Below are 24,382 nucleotides of genomic sequence, written 5' to 3' on the forward strand. Positions count from 1 at the left end.
GTAATAAGGAAGTGTTATTTACCCCTTCACATAACAAAAGAAAAAGAGGTCACCCAATGAACTTAATAGGCAGCAGGTTTAAAACAAACAAAGGAGTACTTTACATAGTGCACAGTCAACCTGTGAAATTCGTTGCCAGGGCCAAAAATATAACTGAGTTATACTCTGAACTGCATTCAAAAAAAGAACTAGATACATTCATGGAAGACAGCTCCATCAATGGCTATTAGATAAAATGGCCAGGGATGCAATCCCATGCTCCGGTGTGCCTAAACCTCTGATTGTCACAAGCTGGGATTGCACAGCAGCAGATGGATCATTTAATAATTTGTCCTGTTCTGTTCATTACCTGTGAAGCATCTGGCATTGGCCACTATCAGAAGACAAGAAACTGAGCTAGATGAACCATTAGTCTGACTCAGTATGACTATTGTTACATTCTCATGGACAGACTGTGCATCAAACATTTCCAAAGAAAATCATATTTATTCTGATATTATTTGGCAAAAGCTCAATCACTGATAGAGAGGCAGGAGAGTAGAAAGGGAGGCAGAAATGATACAGAGAACAGACTAGGTGTGAGGAGCATCAGAAAAAAAGAGGAGGAAAACCCATAGAGAGGAGAGAATATCAGAAGAAACATGGCAAAGAGGAAATCTCGGGGTGGAGAGCAGTGCCAAAGGGTGGGTGGAGAGACCTCAGAGGTGAATGAAAAAGGGAATATGGCAGTGGGGAGGGAGTCCAGAAGAGAGAGGAAGCAAGAGAATAGGGTCCTCTGGATCAGAGAGTGTATGCGAATCAGGAAATTATCTGAGAGGGAAAAATGGGGGTAAACTATAAAGTGGAGAGAGAGAAAGGGAAAGAGTTGCTACCAAAACAACAGCACATGAAACAGGCTTGGCCTTTTTCTCATCCTGATGGAGCTAAGGTGATTCCCCTACACACACACACACACACACACACACACACACACACACACACACACACACACACACACAAAGGGCTGAGGGAGAAGCAGTCTGAAGACTGGATCATGCCTCTGGCCCTCCTCCACACTGGCCAGCAGAGCTAGCTAGGCATGGAACCGGCAAAATACTCCATCATCTCAAAGGGTAGTGGAGCTACCATTGCCATAGATTAAATAGGAGATGGAACTTTCACTACCCCAAAGAAAAGGAGAAACTGTAGAGGAATGTTTCTTACTGAAAGCAGGGAAAGGAGGGGGAACGCTCCCTCAGTTTTTACCAGAGGAGGAGGAATCCATTACTTTAAACACTAGCTACCACTTGTGTGGGTGATGTCTGGAACTTTCCTGACAGCTCCAGCTACAATGCAGACAGCAATGTGTGCCCCCCTCCCTCCGCCTGCATGCTGGAGGACAATGAACAATCAGAAACCAACAATTAAAAACATGCTTGATGGCAAGCTACAATTTTTCAGTGATATGTTTGTTCCATTTATCTCTTTTCTGATGTTTCTAGTGGATGATGTGATGAAAGAATCTTGGCCACAATCTGAATCATAAATATATTACAAGAGTTATCACTACTGTTCATATTTGCCTAATTGCTTGCTTCTATGGAGTCTCTTTTTCCTCTATTTTGACTTGACTTGACCATAGCTACTACCTTTTTCTTCATAATTTTCCTCATTTACATATTTAAAACAGTTTTTAATCAGTTAATCCACATAAAACTCTGAGGCCTGTAAGTATTATTAAAGTCTGCAAAGCACTTTGAAATTGTAAATAGAAAACAGATCTCTGTCTTCCATACATGTAAAGTACATACGTATAATAAACGTTTTTCAAGGTGATCCGTAGCATGTGAAGTTGAGACATCTATCAAGTAATTCAAAATATGTAGCTCTGGTGACTGAGTGAGACAGTCTGATATTGTCACAATTGCATACTAGGTGGATTGATCCTAGCATGGTTCAGAAACAAACAGTGGATCTGTAATGGTACAATTGCCACCACTGCAGTGGGGGTATTACCAGTCTTTGAATGCTTTAGCATTGAGACAATCAGTGCAATGACTGCTTTGCCCAATATCATTTGATTTCTAAGTCTCAGTAACAAAAGAATTTCAACCACTCTAATTTACTTTAGTTTTCTACTTTGTTTTTTGTCTCTAAAAAAAAATAAATGCATACAAATACAGGTAAATACAATGCATAGCCCCACAGGATCTGTATCCACATACACTCCCCATCTCCAAACATTCCATTTAGTTATCTATAAGTTTTCTTTATAGGGAAAGGTCAATGCCGCTAACACTTTCAAATTTTTCTTTTTTCTAGAATCTTGGAGTAGACAATGCTGCACTGCTGGCAGTGGTGTCAATATTGGAGTCCAAATCATGTTTATAGCTGACTCATTACAGTTTCATTTAGAAAAATGCTAACATGTAAGTATTCTCAGGAAGCAGTCTGGTTAGAAGGCCTGATCATCAGTCATGCTAAAAATAAACTCAGAATGAAGTGTATTTGCAAAATATCCAAAGCACTACAATGCAGTCTTAACCAGAATCAATGTCTTTAATGATAAAACCATAGGTCCTGATTCAATGAGGTACTTAAGCACATGCTTATCTTTACGTCCACTTTTAAGGGTGAGCCACCCAAGATAAGAAATGGCCATATCTAAAAAGTATTGACTAAATGCTTTTCTTCAAACTAATTGGCCAAGGGATTATCCTTTATGCTAAGTAGATCTCTGGTGTCAGCAGAGATCTCTCCATCCCCAAAACAACGGTCTAAAGAATAGAATGAATAAGCAACAGTCTACGAACAGAGCTTTTGTTCCCTGGCTCTCAAATTTTTATTCACTGGTCAAATTGCCAAACAAGCTTAATAATGATAAATAATCATTAGTATACTTCCACACACCAACAACAGTTTCCATCTGAAGACCCCAAGGTGCTACAAATATTGAAGAATGAAGCCTCAAAGTACCTTTCTGAAGTACAGAAGCATTAACATTTCAATTTTATAGCCAGGGTAACAAAGGCAAAAAATCATCTAGGCACCTAACACCCATTGAAATCAATGGATGATAGATACGTAGGTGCTTCTGAAAATCCCAACAGGTGCCTAAATACTTCAAAAAATCTGGCCCACAAAAATCAAACACTCCAATTGACTTCAATGGGATCAGGATTTCTATAAGATCCAGGAATGGAACTCAGACTTCCTGAATCCCAATACCTCAGTCTAACTATTAATCAGTGTTGCATCCCATCCAACTTTTCTGACTGCCTGACTTCTCATCTTAATCTTTTTACTAAACTCTTCTCTGACTGCATGCAAAATACTGGTGGAAGGCATTTACTGTGCTTGATGCAAGTTGTCCTGGTAAAAGTGGATGCTGTGGAGCTTTGACAAGTTCAAAGCAAAGTATAAGGAATTTCTCTTCTTCTCCTCAGTGTTATTTCTATTTTTTAGTGCAAGCTCTGCTGCGCTACCATTCATTGACAGAACTGGCACATATCTTCCAAAGGAGTTCAGGCTAAGCTATAACCACCATGCATTCTCCCCACAGAACATAAATTATACTGTATAGCTCATCACTGATCGGATTAAAGTGATTCCAAACAGCCGATGTGCCCCCTGTGAAGTGAGTTTATTGATTCTGAAGATACATGATGCTTGGTCCTGCATTTCACCACAGAAACCAACTGGAGCAGGATCATGGTGGTGATAATCTAGCAAGATTAAAGTGGAAATGGTATTAGCATGGCCAGAATAAGTTTAGAGAATTTCGTAGTTTGACTTTCAAGGATCAGTAATTTTTGTACCTCCTTATAGGCTACTTCCATGGGTGGTATTATCACTTTGCCTGTTTGTTAAATATCAGAGAGCTTCATCACCTGTGTGGCACTCTCCACTGCTAGTACTATAAGCACTGTCATAGTCATCCAGAGGCTTGGATTCATTCATTGATGGCATAGTCACCACCATCCTTCCTGCACAACATCGTCACTATGCATCAGAATGTCAGTTAATTTGGCTTTTTTCTTGCTAGTGTTGCTAGTGGATTTCTGGAAACTTTTAGAAGGATAGACTAAAATTTGAGTCATTAATGGCTGTCTGTTGGCCATTGTTATGCCAACATAACTGCACAAGGTGCGAGATAGAATGATTGCAAATTGATGCTTCCTGAGAAAATGAAGCCATTCCATTCCCTTCATTTACTTAGCGTGCTCAATACTGAGGCTTATTATGAAAGCATTTGACAAGAAATTGAAACATGCTGGCTTTTTCCTGAGTCATTTTAATGCAATGCCTGAGAAGCCAGAGCAGTGACTCAGTACACAGCCTAGTTCTGTCAATATTATCTTTGCTATTGAAGCTAATTGCATGCCCCAAAACTTCAAGCACTAGCATCACCAAAGTTCGTTGTCTGAATTTCCTTCTTGGATTCTTCCAAGAGACTGCACCCAGATCTTATGGTAGAAAAAACAGCATCTGTTCTCTACAGGTGAATTGCAGATCGAGGTTTGTCCCTGATTCCTTGTCAGTATGGTCAAATACAATTTAAAACCAAAACAAGACCCTAAATCTGACACCAGACCTGATGGACGAGAGACTACTGGTGCTGTGAAATGTAGCACCTATTTATTGACAACTGATCACTGGGTCACTGAGACTCTATTGGGTTAGTACTAGCATAGCTTTTAGAAGGTAACTGGAATCAAAAGACGACAACATACTCTGTTTAATATCTAAATTCAATGGGCTGCATTCCAATATCTGGTATTAGTTGGAAATAAGGGAGACTTGTAGGTTTTCTTCCAGGTATTCATGCTTTCACTGGCTAAGGTGCTGTAATATCACAACACTTTTGTGAAATCAATGCTATCTAAGTCAATACTGAAGCCTTTACTCTCTCAAGAGATTTGTATAAATCATAGAGATAAAGCAAAATGGCAGCACCATTCAGGCAGCTGAGTGGCTAATCTATAGATCGAGCCAGAAACTGATGTAACAAATGTGGATAACACTCTTCAGCTTAATCACTTTGGACAATGTGATTTTCGCAATATCCCCAAATACCATCTCCAGTTGACGCATTTTGCTCATCTGTTTCCCTGAGCATCAAGAATTATCTGCTGCAGTGCTGAACTTTCCTGCTTTGAGGCCTGTAAATGTGATCTGACATGTTACAGAAACAACTTCACCTTGTCCAGCCAACCAGAATCAGAGAAGAGTTTACTAGGAAGTGATTAGGAGAGTGGCACTGATAGTAAGATACCATCATATACAAGCATGTCTGATCAGAAGTTAGTCACCTCCAAAAAGGACCATCATACAAACATAATTGGTTCCCAAATTTCACAGAAATTATGCTTCCATCTGTGATTTATATTCACTGTCTTTCTCAGAAACAAAAAACTTGGAGTGGGCAAAAATAGAATCAGAAGAATTGTGAATTTGTTTTCAAAACTTCACGGAGGAAAAGCAGCGTTACAAAGCCTCAGTACTTCTAAAGGTCTTTCTAGTTACCAAAACACTGTACTGAACTGCCTCTTTATTCACACTGAAATCAACAGGAGTACTTTGTGGGAGTAAATGCTCACCAGTGTGAGTAAGTGTTTCACAACTGGCTACCTTATGTAACATTGCACAATCTATTTATTCACAGCCATCTGTTGTGATCATTGTATAATGAACAGTATCTCTGCAGTCACAGGGGAAAAAATCCTTTAAATGAAGGTACACAAAAGGAAAGCAATATAAAGTTCCAGAGATTCTTTATCTAGATGCAGGTCCCAAATCCCTTTACAAGCTGCCAACAAACAGAAAGTAGTTTGGTCTGAGAGCCCACATCTTTCCTTGCAGCTGATTTTTCCCCCCAGCCTTCTATTGTATATGGTTTATAAGAAGATTTATTGATTAAAGTTTCTCTACACTTGCTGGCTGGAATTTGTAAAATTTGATTTCTCCATTCTGCTTGATTGTGAGGATTTATATACAACTAAAAGTCTCAAAGCTCCTTACTTCCATTGCTGTCCTTGTTCAGACTGGCCTCTCTATGGAATAATCAGTTTTAAAAAGGAAAGCAGATTTCTCTCTGCTCCCCAAAAGTATCTTCTCTCCCCCAAATCTTGTTTTCCATGGTCTTCCAATGACATGCCATCTTCATTAGCTGCAAGCCTGACAGAATGCCTGTGATGGGGGTGGGGACACGCAGGGAGAGAGATTGAGAGACAAAGTCTGGACAAACCACTCCTTTTACTTAAAAATGACTCCCTCATAGTGAAAAGAAAATAGCAAACAACTCTTAGGGTACCAAGCTTCACACCATCCAGTTTTCCAGGATAGAGGTGAAGATGAAAAAAGGGGGAAAAATCCTTTCAAAGTTTTTAAAAGACTTAGAGTCAAATTCCAATCTAGTGTGATCTGGTGGCAGTTTGCATAGGTTGCCAACTTTCTAACTGCACAAAACCGAACACCCTTGCCCCGCCCCTTCTCTGAAGCTCCGCCCCTTTTCAGGTTCCCCCATCCTGCACTCACTCCACACACCCCATCTGTTGCTCACTCTCTCCCACCCTCATGCACTCGCTTATTTTCACCAGGCTGGGGCAGGGGTGCAAGTGGAAGTGAGGGCTCTGGCCAGGGGTGTGTGCTCCAGAATGGGGCTAGAAATGAGCAGTTCAGGGTGCAGGAGAGGGCTCCAGGTTGGGGCAGGGGATTGGAGCGTGGGCTCTGGGGCGGGGCAAGGGATGAGAGGTTTGGGGTGAAGAAGTGGGTCCGGGCTGGGGGATGGAGCTAAGGGCTTTGGCGTATGGGAGGGGGCTCTGGACTGAGGCAGGTGTTTGGGATGCAGGTGTGTGCGCAGGGTTTGGGCTCCAGGAGGGATTTTGGGTGCAGGAGGGGATTCTGAGCTGGGACAGGGGTTCGGGTGGGGGAGGTGGTGCCGGTTCTGGGAGGGAGTTTGAGTGTGTGAAGGGGCTCAGGGCTGGGGCAGGGGGTTAGTCTGTGGGCAGGGGTGGAGGGAGCAGGTTCCAGGTGGCACTTACCACTTACCAGAAGCAGCAACATCTCTCTGTGTCTCCTAGGCAGAGGGGTGGCCAGGTGGCTCTGTGTGGTGCATGTTGCCTCCGCCTGCAGGTGCCACCCCCATAGCTGTAGTTCCTGGCCAATGGGAGCTACAGAGCCGGCACATGTGCGGGGGTAGTGAGCAGAGCCCCCCACCATCCCTCTGCCTAGGAGCCACGCGGAGCCAGGTAGGAAGACTGCCAGGCTCACCAACTGGACTTTTAACGGCCCACGAGGGTTCCTTTTTAACTTAATGTTCCAGTTGAAAACCAGACACCTGGCAACCCTAAGTGTGCACTGGTTTCAATCTGGATTGGGTCCTTCAGTCTCCTTGGGTCATCAGAGTAACTACCTACACATACTGTAATGTGCTCTTGTGATAATGGTAGAATTTCATAGACTGGATATAACTTTCTTGAAGCTAATCACTGCACATGTGATTTTAAAACAACCATCATCACCACAACGGGATCATCTGAAGGAAGGAGAGAGAATTATAGAAATGCCTTTTGCCTTATTGCTGACTTTTCAAAATATTGCATTTGTTATAGTCACATATTTTGCTTAGATTTGCCAATTAATTTAGATTGTGCTAGCACTTGTAGATGCAAAATGTGGGGAAGAGCATAAGGAGGCTTCCCCTTCACTTCCATGATCTGTATAAGGGCCTGCAAGATTGTAACCTGCAGTCTACAGGTAGCTCCTTCCCTAGTCCCCCAGTGATGCAGGACACCTCAGTGGGTACAGGGATGAAGCAGGACCCTGGCACACCCCATACATCACTAGCCAAACTGGCCAGCTACATGATGGAGAAGTAAGCTGCACTTCACACCGGGTGTTGCAACAGGTACACATGCATTCCACTCCTAGAAGCTCCAAGAATCATTCTGCCCACTTGTGTTTCTCAGGGTTCATGTAACTCTTTGCTAAGAGATATGCCTAAATGCACAATCTAGCCGGTATTGTATAAGAACTTCTAGAAAAAATCCAACATACTTGATTCAATCAATACTTTTATTCAGTCTCATACATATTCCATGCAGTAGCACTGTTCAAAACATTTGCTACAAATCTAAAACTTGTGACAGAGCTACTGGAAGATTTGCTGACATTTTCTATCCTTTCATGTAAACTTGGTATGATTTATAGTTTCTGGTTTTGAGCTGAGCTTGAGGGTTTGTTCAAACCTGAAACTCAAAATGAAGAGCAGATGTAAATCCCTGTGATCCAAAACCAATGGAAATGTTTGGCACACAAATGAAGCCAGACAGTCTCTGTCTCTCCATCCATGGTTTGGGAACTTGATGATGAAAATAAAAGACAAGACCTGCTGTTATAAATAAAAGCAGTAAAAGAGGCATGATCTTAATGGTATTTGAAAACTGTTCTCTCGCTAGCTTTTTCACTTTCAGACTTGAGAAGCATGATAGTCATTTAATTTTTTTTACCCTGCACATTCGTTAGCTGCACATCACCATAATCTTGTTTTGTGCTTGATGATGCTGACAGAAAAATCACCAAATGACACCTATAATGCACTGTCAGCTATGGTGTATTCAGTGTTATATAAGAGCTAGGTCTTGTTAGATACCCTGTTAGAGTCTCAATTAGTTTACCTCCAAAACTGTAAAATTATAAGGTCCAAATACTTTTGTATTTTAATTTCACTTAAAGCAATTGAGGAACAATTTGGCTACCTGAGCTGAAAGACTATGGATCCTGAATTCCTCTTTCCTCTCCTGAGATGGTAGCATGGTTATGATTTCCCCTTGCCTCTCTTGGGCCTTGGCTTTTCAATACGTTCTGTCATATCCTGGTTATAGTGTTTCCACACATGGCTAGCACATCATATTAAATGCTTGTTCTTGTGGTAATACAGTTCTGGACAATTCCACCTCTTCAGCAGCAAAGCTCCTGTTTTGCAGAATAAACTCTACTGAGTTCCTGTCTAAAAAGAGTCTCCTTTCCTACAAGGAAGGTGAAATTGTAAAGCTCCAGGACAGCCTCAGCATAAAAGCACCTCGGCCCAGATTTTTAAAGGTATGTAGGTATTGCTGTGTTCTGTTGATAGAATTTAGACTCCAAAGTAGCTAAATCCTTTTTGAAAATGAGATTTAGGTTACAAAATCAGTTAGCACAGGAATGGCTAAATACCTTTAAAATCTGGGCCCTTGTCTAGTCTTTTACTATATGCATCATGGGAATTTTATCATGAGGATCAAGAAAATGTGTCCCCCACTTCCCTTTTGGATTTCCTCTGTCCACTCCCACCCTTAAAAATAAAAGCAAAACAAAATAAATATCCACAACTTCCTCATTGCCTTGTGATGCAATACCTTTAAAAATGGAGGAGGAAGGAGAACACTATCTTTAAATGGTGTTTTACATGGAACCAGATGACAAGAACAGGGGATAATACTTATACGTCTATCTGGAGAACTGGCAACCCAATGCTCACTGTTGCACTTCCATGTGATGTGCCTTTTCTTGCCTGTTGTCATATTTAGTAAAATCTCTAAAATGATTCTACTTCTTTTTTTCCGCATACTCGATCAGGATTTCTTTTTTAATACACACAGTTTGTTCCTGGGGCCCTCTCATTGCTTTGCAAGGCTGATTTGTGATGTCTGTCATGTACCCTAGGGGCACTTCATTTATATAACCCTACAAGTTATTGCTAACAGAAATGTCAGGCCCACTTGCCCCATATCAACAAATCTAATCTTGTCCTGTCATTTCAAGGACTCCACCTGATCATTTTGGGTCAATGCAGCTCCTACTTCTAATCCTACTGGCCTCTGGGACACAAACATTTGATAACACATGTTTTATGGTTAACCCGTTTCACCTCAGTGGCCCTTGAGACTTTTATTTTATGATCTTATGTGTGGTGTGGCATTAGTCCTGAAAATGACATTGAATTGGCCAAAGAAAATGACTAACTCCAGATAAACTTTGCATACAGCTTCTCTGAGGACTTGTTTTACGGACAGTAAGGCTCTGATCCTATAAACAGATGGCATTTTTTCTATAATGTAGTTACCATGGAAGTGATTAAAACCTCTCTCTTCAGAGATGGCCCCAGGCCACAAAATTCAGCTCTGGATGCAGATCTCAAACCAAAATTTTGGTCCAAGGTTTTGTTCAGCACATTCCTAAAAGGGGGTCTCTCTCTCCACCCCTCCTTCCCATTTACCTTTTACTTTCTTCTTCCCACACTCTCCTGTCCCACATCTGCCCCCCCACCCCCTACATTCTGCATACATCCCTTCACTTTGCTCTCATGATCTTCTACTCACAATCTCCATTCAGCACCCCATATTGCCCTGGAATTGCCTTAGTTTCCCTCCTTCTCCTCACACACCCCTGCATCACTCATTGACACTTTTCTGCACCCCATATTCTTCTGTATGTTCACCATTTCTTGTTCAGATTTTATGATAGAGCACAGGGGGAAGCTTGATTCCATTCACATTGGAAATAACAGGAGATAACAGCTATCTTTTCTTTGGGGAACCTCATTATCACTTGCAGAAGCTGCAGGAAAATGGCAACTCAAGGCTTCAGTCCCACTATGGGTAGTGGAAGATGGTGGCCATAGTGAATAAGAAAGCAGAAGTCCATGAGACAATAAAAAAAAAGAAAAAATCAAAACACCAAATGTCACAAAACTTACAAAATGTTGTGAGGGTTACAACTCTGCCTCTAGCTTCCTGGTCTGATATCAAAGAATGGGCATCTCGGAGTTCATTGCTTCAGCACCTTTATCTCGATGTGCTTATACCAAGATGTAGTCCATTGTATGGGTCCTTATTTCAGCAATCAGAGCTTACTGTGCTATTATGAAGACACAGTCCTGTGAGGTTAGTAACAGAGAACTCGAAACTTGCTGGCTTTATTTGAAAGCCTAGGTATTTGAGGGTATTGGCACAGCTTTCTGAGTTGTTAGAGTTACTTTATAACCCGGAAATGTGCTTTGGGTAGGTCAAATTATTAATTAATTCCAAGCAGTACTACCTTCACCTGCTTTCTCTCCCTATGGATAGACCTGCAAGGTGGGAGTTAAAGGTTGAGTCCACGACAGCTGGGATATACCTTGCACCCTCCTATCCCAGCTAGTAGCGGGAATAAATTGTATCATGAAGTCTTAAGACTTTAGCCCATGCAATGAGCTGGCTGGTACTTTAATGCACCTGAGGTTGTAACCTTTTGCTGTCATGAACACAAGGAATCACACAAAAACTGACAAAAGTTTAGGAATAGGACAAAAGGAATAGACCTGTATTTCTATTGGGCTATGGTTTTGAATATTTACTCCTTTTAGTTGTGTCTTCTTCCTTTTCCCATCCTGGATAGGAACATATGGCAGGTCAGATTTTGATTTATTTTGTGTAATTTTATTAAAATTATTGTACAGCATTTTCTTATACAACTTGACTTTGCTGTTGGTCCTCAATGAGCACTACAATTCACGATTTGGGTGGGGAGGGGTTGATTTGCATAGCTTGTGACTCCTCTCCTTTCATCTCTCTTACCTCCAGCAGGAAGGAAGGGAGCAGGCTGGGATTCTGGCTTCCAGTTGCTGGATAGACCTGAGGGAAAAGGGGCTGGGGGGAGATGGCCTTTACACTCACTCTCAGGATTATAGTCTATCAAGGCCATTGGAAATACAACGCAAGTTGGCTTTGTTCTTTGTTTTAAAAATTAATACAACAAAGAGTCAAGTTTCCTAAAATGATATAGATCTTAAGAGATTTTAAGGCAACTTTGTTGCTATTCTGTCAGTGACTAGACTTTGCTTCCATCCTCTGTTCTTCTGTTTCTTCTACTTGTTTAGTTTCTATTGACAAATAGGGTAACCTAATGCTAATTTGGACTATCGGGGCAAAGGAAGGATTAGTGTCATGTTAGTTCGATGTTTCTTATAGGCTTCCAGTAACATACCTGCTGTTAATGGTCATAAAATTAGCAATCACAGGGCCGAATCCTGGTCACACTGACTACAAAGCATAGTGCTTCCAACCCACTATAGTCTCACTGAAGTCAAGTGGGATTGGACCCTCAGTCCTGATCTAATCAGTGTTGGTGATGACAAAAATTCACAACTAAAATTTAGTAAAGTTGGGGATGCGTCAGAGCCTCAAAGAGCTAAGGAGATGTGCTTGTCAAGAAATAACATCAAGTACCGGTACTTAGCACTTCGTTGGAGCTATACAAATAGCACGCATTACTGGTACTAATTAATAATAATAAACTTGTGTTGCTCATTAGTCCTACCTAGAGGGAGGAGAAATAGACGCAAAAATACAGAATTTACTTATCAGCGAAAATAACATTTCATTATTTTCTACCAGTTAACAACAAGGAGTTAACATGATCCATAATGTAGTCTTGTAAAATTTAGAACAAACACAGATATGGTCACATGCACCCTCCAGGTGTGCTTGTATGCACAAACACCACCAACACAAAACATTTGTTTCTATTGAACATAGATAAGGACTACGCATAAGTTGAATTCCAAGACTGTCTGGGAAAAATCTTTGGCTACTGATCAACCTAGCACAATTTTTCTTTGTGGGTGGGAAGATGCTTAGGCTATTCATTGACTTCAGTGGAGCTATGACAATTCATATCAGATGAGGATCTAGCTGCTTGCTTTTAAGTCAGCACAGTAGTAGATTTGTGAACACAACCCATATTGAGCAAAATTAAATTATCCTTCATGATCAAGAAGTATGACAAGAAGATTTCAGCAGAGATTTAAAACATAGGACAGGCTCTGCTGGCTGCATAATTATTTGTAGTCAGTACCAAAGTAAGCCAACTGGAATAACAGCGTCTCCCATGTTAATGGAAATAAGGTTGAACAATCAACATAATGTCAAAAAACAACAGGAAAATATGCTTGAAGATCTGAGGAAACATTGGATACATTCAAAATATAAATTCTGTATGTTTTTTGGCCTAACTGCACCTTTATGAGAGTCTTTCCCTTTACTTCATTGGGCTTTGAATCAGGCCTTGGCTGGATTTCATTGCAATATCTCACCTCTAGCCCAGAAATACTAGACTACCATCTCCTGATAGAACCAAGTCAAATAAGCATTACATCATCGTAATGTTACTGATTGTTTTTTCTTCCTCTTGCTTTTAAAATCCATTGAAGCTGCCTGCCTGACAGCTGGTGACTCTAATGCACACAACTTAGTGGGCTAGAATCAGTCTCTTCACTGTAGACTATATGACTACAATTAAAGGGCAGGCTAAAAGAAAAGCTAGACCAAACACAAAGCAATCTATAATGTGAGCCATCAGACATACAATACTGCAGAGCAACAGGTATCTCTGGCAGCAGTCATCCAAATAGCCTTTTCGACACCTAGCAAAGGAAGAAAACAACAAAAATAACCAGCAACCATGGAAATAGAAAGAAACAAGCATCATTTTTTTTTTAAATCACTCTGGAAATATATTGCTTTTTCCAAGTATAAGAAAGTAATAAGGGATTGGACATGACCCTTTGTTTTATGGCTTTTTTAGTTTTTCTTAAAGAAAAAGCAACTAAGAAAATTAGATGAGAATTAGATAAGAAAATTAGATTAATTTGGTGCTATTTGTTAAATGGGATCCCTTTTTAGGAAAAGGCCTTGTTCTGCTAAGATATTTTACATACATTCTTATTCAAACAGAATGAAAATCAGTAACAAAACAAAAAAACAAACATGTGCCTGTCTGGTGCTTTTACATACAGGGGAAGGTGTAATATAGTGCTACATTCTGTCCACTTTGCTCTTGGGGGGTAGAACCTTACTCCACAAGTAAAGTACAACTTCATGTGAGCCTGGGGACACATTGTGGTAAAGAGACCATATTTTTGCTAATTGTTTAATATTGCACTTCAAGGAATATAAAATTTTGTACTTTTCAGTTAATCTTTTTTGTTCCTTTGGAAACATATTGTTTTACTAGTAGCACAGAACAAAAGGGTACAAAAAATAAAGGTTAGGCTCCTCAGCTGGTGAATATAGGCACAATTCCATCAAAGTCAATGGAACTATGCTGATTTACACCAGCTGAGATTTTGATCCAATATGTTTTATTGCTATAGATCCCCCTTTTTCTTTTTAAAATCACTTACAGGGATATGTATTTTTTTCCAGCAAAAATTACCTGATCAATAAGATTTATAAGTCTTATACTAAAGGGATACCATTCTGTAAAAGCAATTGAAATTGGCCATAACAGAAACTCTAACAATAGGCAAAGGGTCATCTCTTATGGCAAGAGTTGCCTCCAGCATGTGATCAAATAATAGAAAAATATTTGACATACTTGGATCTGACAAGATTGAGTCGGTTTTCGGCAAAAATTGGTCACAGCGGACTCCTTGGTAGCCCTCTTTGCACCTGAGAAAAAGGGGATAAATGACAAACATACACATGTGGTAATAAAAAGTGAATTTCAAGACATCACATTGTTGGCAATGCTGCAAAGGACTTACATGTGTCTAATAATCTGAACCATTACAGAAGCAACTTATTGCTGTAAATAAATCGGGTGATATAAAATAGTCTCTATTTCAAGAAAGTTTCCCCTGAATAGTTCTTGATCATTTAATATCATTTAATATCAAAAGAAAACATTTAAACATTACTTTCTTAACTCCAGTAAAAAAGCAATTATATGAAGTAAAATAAATTATTATTACTTTTTTTACAGGTTTACAGAGCCTTGGTCTTGTACCAGATGGCACATTTACAACATCTCAGTCTTTGGTTGTCCTAATAAAGAGTGAATATTTATCTTGTCATTAATTTTAAGGTCCTTTCTTGCCATGCCTAAAGGGTAGCATGTCTTTGGGCAATATTTATCTCTTAGCCAACTGGAGCACACAAGCCAAAATGTCTGCTGCCTCAACACACTTATTTTATGGTCAGATTCTAATATTGTTATTCACAGTGAATAGGCCCTTACTCCACATTAATCCCATTGACTTCAGTGAGACTATTTGTGGAATAGGTTACTATTCAATTTGAATAAGGGAATCAGAATTCTGCCTTTAATTTATTTATTAGTTGGGGCAGGGGAGGGTAGTGGCAAGGACTTGTAAATGACAGCAATGAGGCCTCTGCATCACCAAAGTATCTGGACGTGATGTAAACAATACACTCATCTTAGTATTGACACCTTGGCTAAGAGTAAGAAAACAGCATCTTGACTCATATGACAGGTTCAGGAACAGAAGCAGCCTTGGCTCCTTCACAATATAACATTTCTACTCATGGTTCCTTAAAGAACTGCCTTTTGAAATTGGAAGCGGCATCTAAAATGCTGCTTTTAGGTTAATAAATTTATGTTTCAGCGAGACAGGTACCTCTTAAGATCTGAGGCTAGAATATCACATTTACAGAATATGTGAGAGTACATCTTTGCTTCAAACAGTCATACCAGACTCAAACTCAATATAAATTTAGAGAAACCAAAAGAAAGTGAAAGGATATTTTTATTTCAAAGCTTCTATCTCTTTCTGAGCTACTTCAAAACCTCCCTGGACTTGTCTACATTGGAAAATTACCATACATTACTGCATTTGAGCACGGCTGTGAAGAATTGAGTTAGACAACTCAACTTTGCAATCAGTTGAGAGCAGGACAAGTCATTCCCCACTGGGACCAGGGTTTCATCCCAGTTAACTGACATGATGCTGAATACAATTTGACCTGCTTTCCACTTACCCCAGTGTCAATTAGTACAGGAAGCCCAATGGCTAGTGTTATGCAGGAGGTCAGACTAGACAATCACAATGATCCCTTTTGACTTTAAAATCTAAGAATCTATTAATTGCGTCAATGATCTGGATTCTTCACAACTGTGTTCAAACATGGTAAAATTGTATAATGTAGAATGCTATTGCTGAGTCACAAATAATAATGAACATTGTTCCTAAGAACAGAAGAGGGGGGACTCAGTATTTTTTTTTTAACCTCCAACTCTGAGGGACCAAAAAGTGATCCATGTAAGAGAACAGCAGACTAACAACTTTACAAGCACTGCACTCTTGAACTTATTTATTTGGCACTTCTCATATCCAAGTACCAAAATAACCCACAGAAGTGGTGCTGTTTTTCTACTGGTGGTAACACATTCTATTAGCCTTTTGAAAAAAATTTTATTTGCCCTCTTACTATCATTCTACAATAGTAAATGTAGTCATGTTACCTAGTAAAAATACACATTTTATTAAACTGAAAATCTGTTCCCTGAAAGTTGCAAAATTATATTTAGCATGGCCATATTCTACAAATTCTCACCTCACTAGCTAGGGTGAGTCTTTGATGAGGCCCAGAGCAATGGAAACACCACCACTCCCAGCAGGACAGAGAGGGAAATCTCAGCCAGGAATTATTACAAATTATTTAAAATGCTTAATTTAAGACTTGTCATGTTGCAAGCTGCAATGAGACCTGATCTACTATGAATATTACACCAATCTTGAAACCTTTGCAATCAAGTTTTGTGGGATGGCAGAAAAAGTAATAACTATTTGTGGACCCACTTTATACTCTCATTTGACAGTTAGAGTAGTAAAAGATAATGAAACTTGATGATGTTGTGGAACTCTAATCCATGCTAAAACAGCCACTGTTCTTCTAAATTGGTAACTGTACCCATCATCTTTGCTATGTCTGCACATAATACTCTTAATTGGCAGTATGCCTTTAAGAAAGTGACAAATGAAAGGTTCCATTAAAAAAAAAATCACAGATATGTCACATCAATAAGTTCAAATAAATCCAAATGAGCTGGCGGAATATTGCCAACAAGCTGTGGAAATGATCAACATTATATTTATGGCTGTATTTGAAAGCCATGATTAGGGAGAGAAATCTTGAAAATACTTAGATGAAATAGACTGCTCCAATGGTGACTATTTTATTATGTAACAAGCAAGGGTTTCTTAAGCATGCCTTAAAAAAATGGAGGTGGCAGAAGAAATAGATTGCACAGAACTAAAAGCACTGATCTGTATGTAAGGGTACGTCTTCACTACCCGCCGTATCGGCAGGTAGCAATCAATTGCTCGGGGATCGATATATCGTGTCTCATCTAGACGCAATATATCGATCCCCGAACGCGCTTATATCGATTCTATAATTCCACCAACCCGAATGGAGTTGCTGAATCGACAGGGGGAGCCACGGACATCGATCCCGCGCCATGAGGATGGTGAGTAATTCGATCTTAGATACTTCGACTTCAGCTACGTTATTCACGTAGCTGAAGTTGCATATCTAAGATCGATTTTCCCCCGTAGTGTAGACCAGCCCTAAGACTCAGTTCAGCAGAGCAGTCAGAACATATGCTAAACTCCATCGCTATTCAGCAAATCTCTTATGTATAGTCTAAGGAGCTTTGCTGTATATGAACAGACTTAAGCAAATGCTTAAGTTCTTTGGTGAATTAGGGCCTTACTAAACAAAACCTAGTTCAGTTTTCATCTTTTGTTCCCTGAAACAAACTAATGAAATGAATTTATCTATTTCTACATTCTGAATTTCATCCAAAGTAATTGTTTATGCCTAGAAATTAGAAGAAAACCAAACAAAAAAAATTGAAAATGGAATGACTCTGCATTCAGAATACTATGAAAAAAGAACAACCCGTAAAACTGTCTGGCAAAGTATTGAAAATCTTGCAAATAATGCCCCCAGCCCCTCTCCTTTCTTTTTTTAAAATAAGCAGAAGTTTGTTTAATTATGGCAAGATTCAGCAGGTTAGCTGTTCCATCTTTCTATAGGTAGTCTTCTTTCTCTATGATCATGTACTCCAGGTCCTACATTATACTGTTGTGGAAGTCACCCAAGATATCCACTGTGTGAAAATACAAGCACTCTAAAAGGTTGTCAAAGTTTCTATTGCTAATCCTTTGCAGCTAAAGTATATTTCCCACTGTGGTATGAATACTAATTTGTTTTCCTCTGTATTCTCCCTGTACACAACCACTACACATGCATAAATGTTATAGGATAAAAGATTATACTGTTTGTTCTCCCTGTTTGGGCTACCTTCCCCATGTAATCTATTATTAATATTAATATTAAATGATATTGAAATATGTCACTCAACGTTAGCACATGAATTTGTTATATTTCTCAAATATGTTACTCCCTCTACTTTTATTAGCTGAGAGGGCTTCATTTACTAAAATAACTCTAGTTATGCAAATCCCTGAATGACAGCCATTATTAGACAAAGTGAAAGTATACACTGAAAATCCTACCCTTTAATTAGCTACTGCCCTCAGAAATCCCCATCTATATGATCACAACAAACATGTCTACCCTAAAGTGTTTTCTGATCCCCACCTAACCCAGGTTCTGTAATACAATGTAATTTGAAAAAAAGAATTACGCTGGGTGGAGGTAAGATGCACACCTAAGCTTGCCTAAAGAAGAAAGGACCTAAAGAAGCGAGGAGGAACAGGGAAAGATATTGTGAAGACTGGGTTTAAGAGATGTGGGAAAGGGGTCAGAAGTTGAGGCAGACATTTATTTTAAGCATAATAAAAAGGAGAATTCTGAAAAAAAGAGTATTCAGTCAAAGCAAAGGAAATTATAGCAGCCAATCAGAATGCAGAGGACACAATACACATTTCTGTATAACAATTTATGCATGCTCCCTATTAATGCAGTGATAGCCATACCTTGAGCCAAAGACATACATATGAGCATTAATAGGAATCTCTAAGAGGTAGTGCCAAAGGGTTGGATTTTTATAAACCCATGACAAGGTTATTACCTCATAAACTGGAAGCATCCTAATTTAAAAGAGTGAATTAGTAGTACCTACTACTAGCAAAAAGCAAAGGCTGAATATACCCAGGACAGCCAAGCCAGTGTAAGCTTCCTCATATCTTCAGAAGTATCAAAAAGAACACACTCAGCAGTAGCCTTAGTGAGAAAAAAATCACATTAGAATTTCTGCTGGATATGGTATATCACATTAATTAGTTTCACATGACAGCATTTATAGCCATTATATTACAGATTAATCATGGAAACCTAAACGGTAGTAGCTATAATGGGATATGTATTTATTCTCCAAGCCAAGAATCACAAATTTGAGGAAATGTCCCGGTGGTCTATAATATCTGACCAATATTGTATTCACCACACAGATCCTGGCCCTGGATTTCACCATTGAGTTCAGTGGGGCCAAGATTTCACACATGTTATAAAAAGAAAAGGAAAGGGCTTCTAAAATAGTAAGGACTGATAGAGTGTTGTAAGTATCTGACTCATGAAAACATATTGCAAACCCGTATTTTTGGCTGTGGGTGGCTTTTTCTGAGATGATAGCATCATATCATGAGCGATTTGTATGAGCAATGCTAAGTTATGTCAAAATCTGTGAGTTAGCACTCAAAATTAGGTTTACACCCACTACCATCCTTACAGAATTACAATATAAATATATTATTTAAACTCCAAATCAGATAATTATTATAGCTGGCTTGCCAGAAATTATAGGGGTCTCATCACAAAGTGTATATCAAGCAGGGTGGATGGAAATGGCATGTTTCCTTTCATGAGACTGTAGAAACATCTCAGCATTGTGATGCAGATGCTCACTCAAGTCTCAGAATTAATGAGATTCTTTTATAAAGAGCTCATGTAACCAAATTTAACACGCAAATTGTTACAGGGAGAAAAAAAAGAGATTGTTTTTCTTAATTGTGGGTATAAACGTGGGCATTGGGCTGTGGGAGCTCAGACAGCAGGCAGTCTGTTCTCACTGTATGTATGGCAGAAAGCAAGAGAAATTAAAAGAAGTAGGAGGAAGGGTGACAGCACCTAAAACAACAACAGTTATGAGAGAGTGGCATAGCAACGAAGGATGCTGACCTGGGTTAATCCTCTCTCTTGATCTTAATATCAGACCACAGTATATATAATTGAATACAGACACGGAGTAAGTCTTATTCTTTTCCTGAGAGGAAACTTTGGTCTTTAAAGAGAAGTTACAAAAAACCTATCAGTTTTCAAAGGAGACTGCTGTTGCACTTGGGCCAGGTCTGCGGCATTACTGTCTAACCACACTCACTGGAGCCATATTTGTAAATATGTTTCTTGCTAGCATGGAGACATCACGCTTCCCTGGCTAGTGAAGATAGGGCTGAACTGTTTGATAAATCAGTCTGTAATGTGCTATAGCTAAGTGAGACATAGCATTTAATTCACTGTCTACAGCTAAATCAAGGTTGCAGGCAAACAGTTGTGATACATTCACCAGAAAACAGGGATGAATGGCAAAATTACCAGCAACTTCCACTCCATCACGGGGACACAGAGCCAGCTAGGGTCAGAAAAATGAGCAGGGTTTGGCAGAGAGGGGCAGGGCTCAGAGTGCCCAAGAGATATACTGATTTAGTGCACCATTTGAGCAGGCTCCAAAGGCCTCAGATATAAACTAAAGTTGTTCTTTACAGTAGCAGTACTGCCCTTTCCCAGCAGTGAATAACTTCCTTCTGATACTAATCCTACAGATGTCAGCTGTGCAAACTGTATATTCTTCACCAAAGGGGTAAATCAAGACTCTAGTTGATTGCACAATCTCAGGAATCAATTTATCATAGTTAGATCCTTTCTACACTTGCAAGAGGAACCATGGACCAGATTAACCTGTACGAGTCAGCTGCTCTCTACCACGCCAACAATGCAAAATAGCCATACACTCAGGCTAAACAGTCAGTTAAACTGAATGTAGGGTGCTCTGATGTCACTAGAACAGCACAAAGAAGCCAGAGTACATCAATGAATCTGGACTCAGGATAAGACCTTGGTCACAAGACCCACATTTTAACTTTCCTTAGTATCAAGAAAAACAAGGAACAAAAAGAAGCCTGCATACCAATAGGGGTAAATAACTACAATAAATAGAACTGCTGTTAGCTGGCTTCTTAAGTAGCAGAATATGCTAGTCACAGTCTCAACAAACTTGTTTCAGAGTGGTAGCCGTGTTAGTCTGTATCAGCAAAAAAGAATGAGGAGTACTTGTGGCATGTTAGAGACTTACAAATTTATTTGGGCATAAGCTTTCATGATAAAGCCCACTTCATCAGATTCATGCAGTGGAAAATACAGTAGGAAGATATATATACATATATATTATACACACACATTACACATACAATATGTATATATTATACACACACACACAGAGAACATGAAAATATGGGGGTTGCCATACTAACTCTAATGAGACTAATCAATTAAGGTAAGCTATTATCAGCAGGGGAAAAAACTTTTGTAGTTTCTCATTGGAGTCTGTTTTTTACAAGTTGAAAGGGTTTTTTTGTTGAAGAATTGCGACTTCCATACATGCCATCATGTGCCAGCAATGCCCCTCAGACATGTACATGGGCCAAACTGGACAATCTCTACGCAAAAGAATAAATGGACACAAATCAGATGTCAAGAATTATAACATTCAAAAACCAGTCAGAGAACACTTCAACATGGACACTAAATTACAGACCTAAAAAAGTCACAATTCTTCAACAATAAAAAAAACTTCAAAAACAGACTCCAACAAGAAACTTCAGAACTGGAATTAATGTGCAAACTGGACACCAATAAATTAGGCTTGAACAAAGACTGGAAGTGGGAGGGTCATTACACAAAGTAAAAACTATTTCCTCGTGCTAATTTTCCCCCTCCTGTTACTCACACCTTCTTGTCAACTGTTTGAAATGGGTGATCCTGATTATCACTACAAAAGTTTTTTCTTCTCCTGCTGATAATAGCTCACCTTAATTGATTAGTCTCATTAGAGTTGGTACGGCAACCATTTTTTCATGTCCTCTGTGTATATATATATCTTCCTACTGTATTTTCCACTGCATGCATCTGATGAAGTGGGCTTTAGCCCATGAAAGCTTATGCCCAAATAAATGTGTTAGTCTCTAAGGTGCCACAAGCACTCCTCATTCTTTCAACTAATTTGGTGGATTTGTTACTTTACTAACACTAAAAAGTGCCTTTCTTCACATAACTAATTTTCCAAAACATACTCTGCTATGATGTATACGCAGTACTCAGAATTTAGTGAATCAGTTCAATGAACCAAATTACAACAGGAAAAAACCTGCCATAGGCAATAGCATTTTATTTATTTAGAACTTTTACCTCTTCTAGTGTTTCTGATTAGTAACAAAAGAACTCTCTTGAAGCTTTCCTCAGAGTCAACCCACCAGTGCCTCATTGTGGATGGTCCAGGGAATTCCCCACCACACAGTCTGTAGGTTAAACATGTTTGGTTTGGTTTTTTTTTTTATAAATGTCAGTCTCTTGGCATTGCTGGCAGACAAACAAGTTCTAAAGTTAGTTACTGTAGTCTCAGTGGTGCACAAAAAAAATCACAAATGAACATGACACATTTGAAAAGAACAGAAAAGTTTTGTAGGGAGATTGATGAAGAGACAATACTTTGGGTACACCAGCCTTTTCTCACTTTATGGTGGATAAAAAGAACAGGAGTACCTATGGCACCTTAGAGACTAGCCAATTTATTTCAGCATAAGCTTTTGTGGGCTATAGCTCACTTCTTCAGATGCATAGAATGGAACACACAGACAGGTGGTGGATGTTATTCAGCATGTGACCAAGATAGGCAGGCTGTTTTGCATCCACCAACATGGAACGGATGCCCATTTTTTTTTCTACAGCTACTCCAGTGGCAGGAACAAGAGTTGTTACACTGCCTCTACACCACTGGAAAGTCCCTGTGATGAGCCTCTTGTGGCCAGATACCTCACCGATAGGGCTACTATGTGTTGTAACTGCAGTACAAAATGGCCACATCATGGTGCAAACTATAACTCTATATCTGTAGAGAAGAACAGATAACGTCTGCAAGAAAGAGTTACTTGGTATGGTTTTGTTTGAAGAGACTTCAGTGTTTAGGGTTTTTCTATACACAGGAAAATTTACTAGCATAACAATAGCAGTATAATTCTACTGATACAGATGTTCTGGTATAACTACTGGTGTAGACACACTGATATCCTAATAAAAGAGTGCCTTTCTAGGCCAATACATTTCCTCATGTAGACAAGCCCTTCACAAGGGAAGCAGAGTGTTATAGTGAACCGAACACTAGCCTGGGATTCAGAATACTGTTCCCAGCTCTGCTGCTGACCTGCTGGGTAACCTTAGGCAAGTAATTTTACAGCTCCCCGTCTCCGTTTCCACATCTGTAAAATGAAGATGATGATACTGACCTCCATTGTAACATGCTTGGAGATCTACTGATGGAATTATAGTTGCTACCTACACCAACCATATCAAAGAAGATGATCTACTGATTAAAAGTGCTACATCAGAGGCAGATATTCTTATTATTTTTGTCTTGTGAATGTGGACACAATGCTATCCTGCTTGATGTCATTACATATTTTAAATAAATAGACCTGTGGTGGGGTGTGTTTGTTGTGCATGCATGTGTGTTTTCCTATTGCTTGAATTGCTATTGATTTTGGCCGGGGATGGAGAGGGGGCAGGAGAGATATATACTGTGAATTACTTTGTTTGCTGGATTGGAGTATAGAAACATTGCTGACGTTTTGTATGAATGTAGTACGTAGCTGCTACATCTGTACCCGAGATGGGAGAGGGGAACAATGTCAACAGCCCATTAGAGCTCAGTCAAATTATAGCTCATTTATAGGATTCCAGTTGATGTGTTTCTGAAGAGCCCATCTTCCTTCAGGTCTTTTTTTGGCCACTTAGGGCCAGATCCTCAGCGTGCAGAAGTCAGCATAGCTCCATCGTCATCAGCTGAGCTCCACTTATTTACATTAGCTGAGGATCTGGACCCTAGTCTAGCTAATATCTGTGCAGGCTAAAATACATTATTCTAAGTGCTATGAATAGAGTATTTGAGTCTACTATATTTCTAATACTGTCTTTAACATTCCTTTTTTTTTCTCTTTGAGTATGGAGAGAGTGTTATTGGATGATTGCTCAGATGCTCTTAGTGATCTTTTATGTCAGGGTACCATTTTATCACCCCTCTGGTTCAAAGTACACCTCTACCCCGATATAACACGAATTCGGATATATCGCAGTACAGCAGTGCTGTGGGGGGAGGGACTGCACACTCCGGCGGATCAGCGCATCAGGTTCCGACACGCTGCTCTGAGCGGCGTGTTAAGGGTGGTGGGCTGGGGCTGAGGGGTTGCATAAAGGGGAAGAGGTCTTGGGGGGAAGTCAGGGGACAGGGAGCAGGGGAGAGCCACAGCCCGAGGAGGGGAGCTGCAGTGCAGGGGAATGTCACA

The 24,382-nt window shown here is 39.7% G+C and overlaps 1 protein-coding gene across 2 annotated transcripts in view; it reads right to left on the reverse strand.

The window, feature by feature from the left end:
* The window catches only part of NRG3 (neuregulin 3), a 935,584-nt gene that overhangs the window by 226,506 nt on the left and 684,696 nt on the right, over positions 1 to 24,382 (reverse strand). For both annotated transcript variants that reach the window (XM_030570053.1, XM_030570052.1), the window contains exon 3: positions 14,377 to 14,450. In XM_030570053.1, coding sequence (XP_030425913.1) covers positions 14,377 to 14,450 — 74 coding nt within the window. The remainder of the gene's footprint in view (positions 1 to 14,376; positions 14,451 to 24,382) is intronic.

Source organism: Gopherus evgoodei, chromosome 7 (assembly GCF_007399415.2).
Source record: "Gopherus evgoodei ecotype Sinaloan lineage chromosome 7, rGopEvg1_v1.p, whole genome shotgun sequence".
NCBI classification, from domain to species: domain Eukaryota; kingdom Metazoa; phylum Chordata; order Testudines; family Testudinidae; genus Gopherus; species Gopherus evgoodei.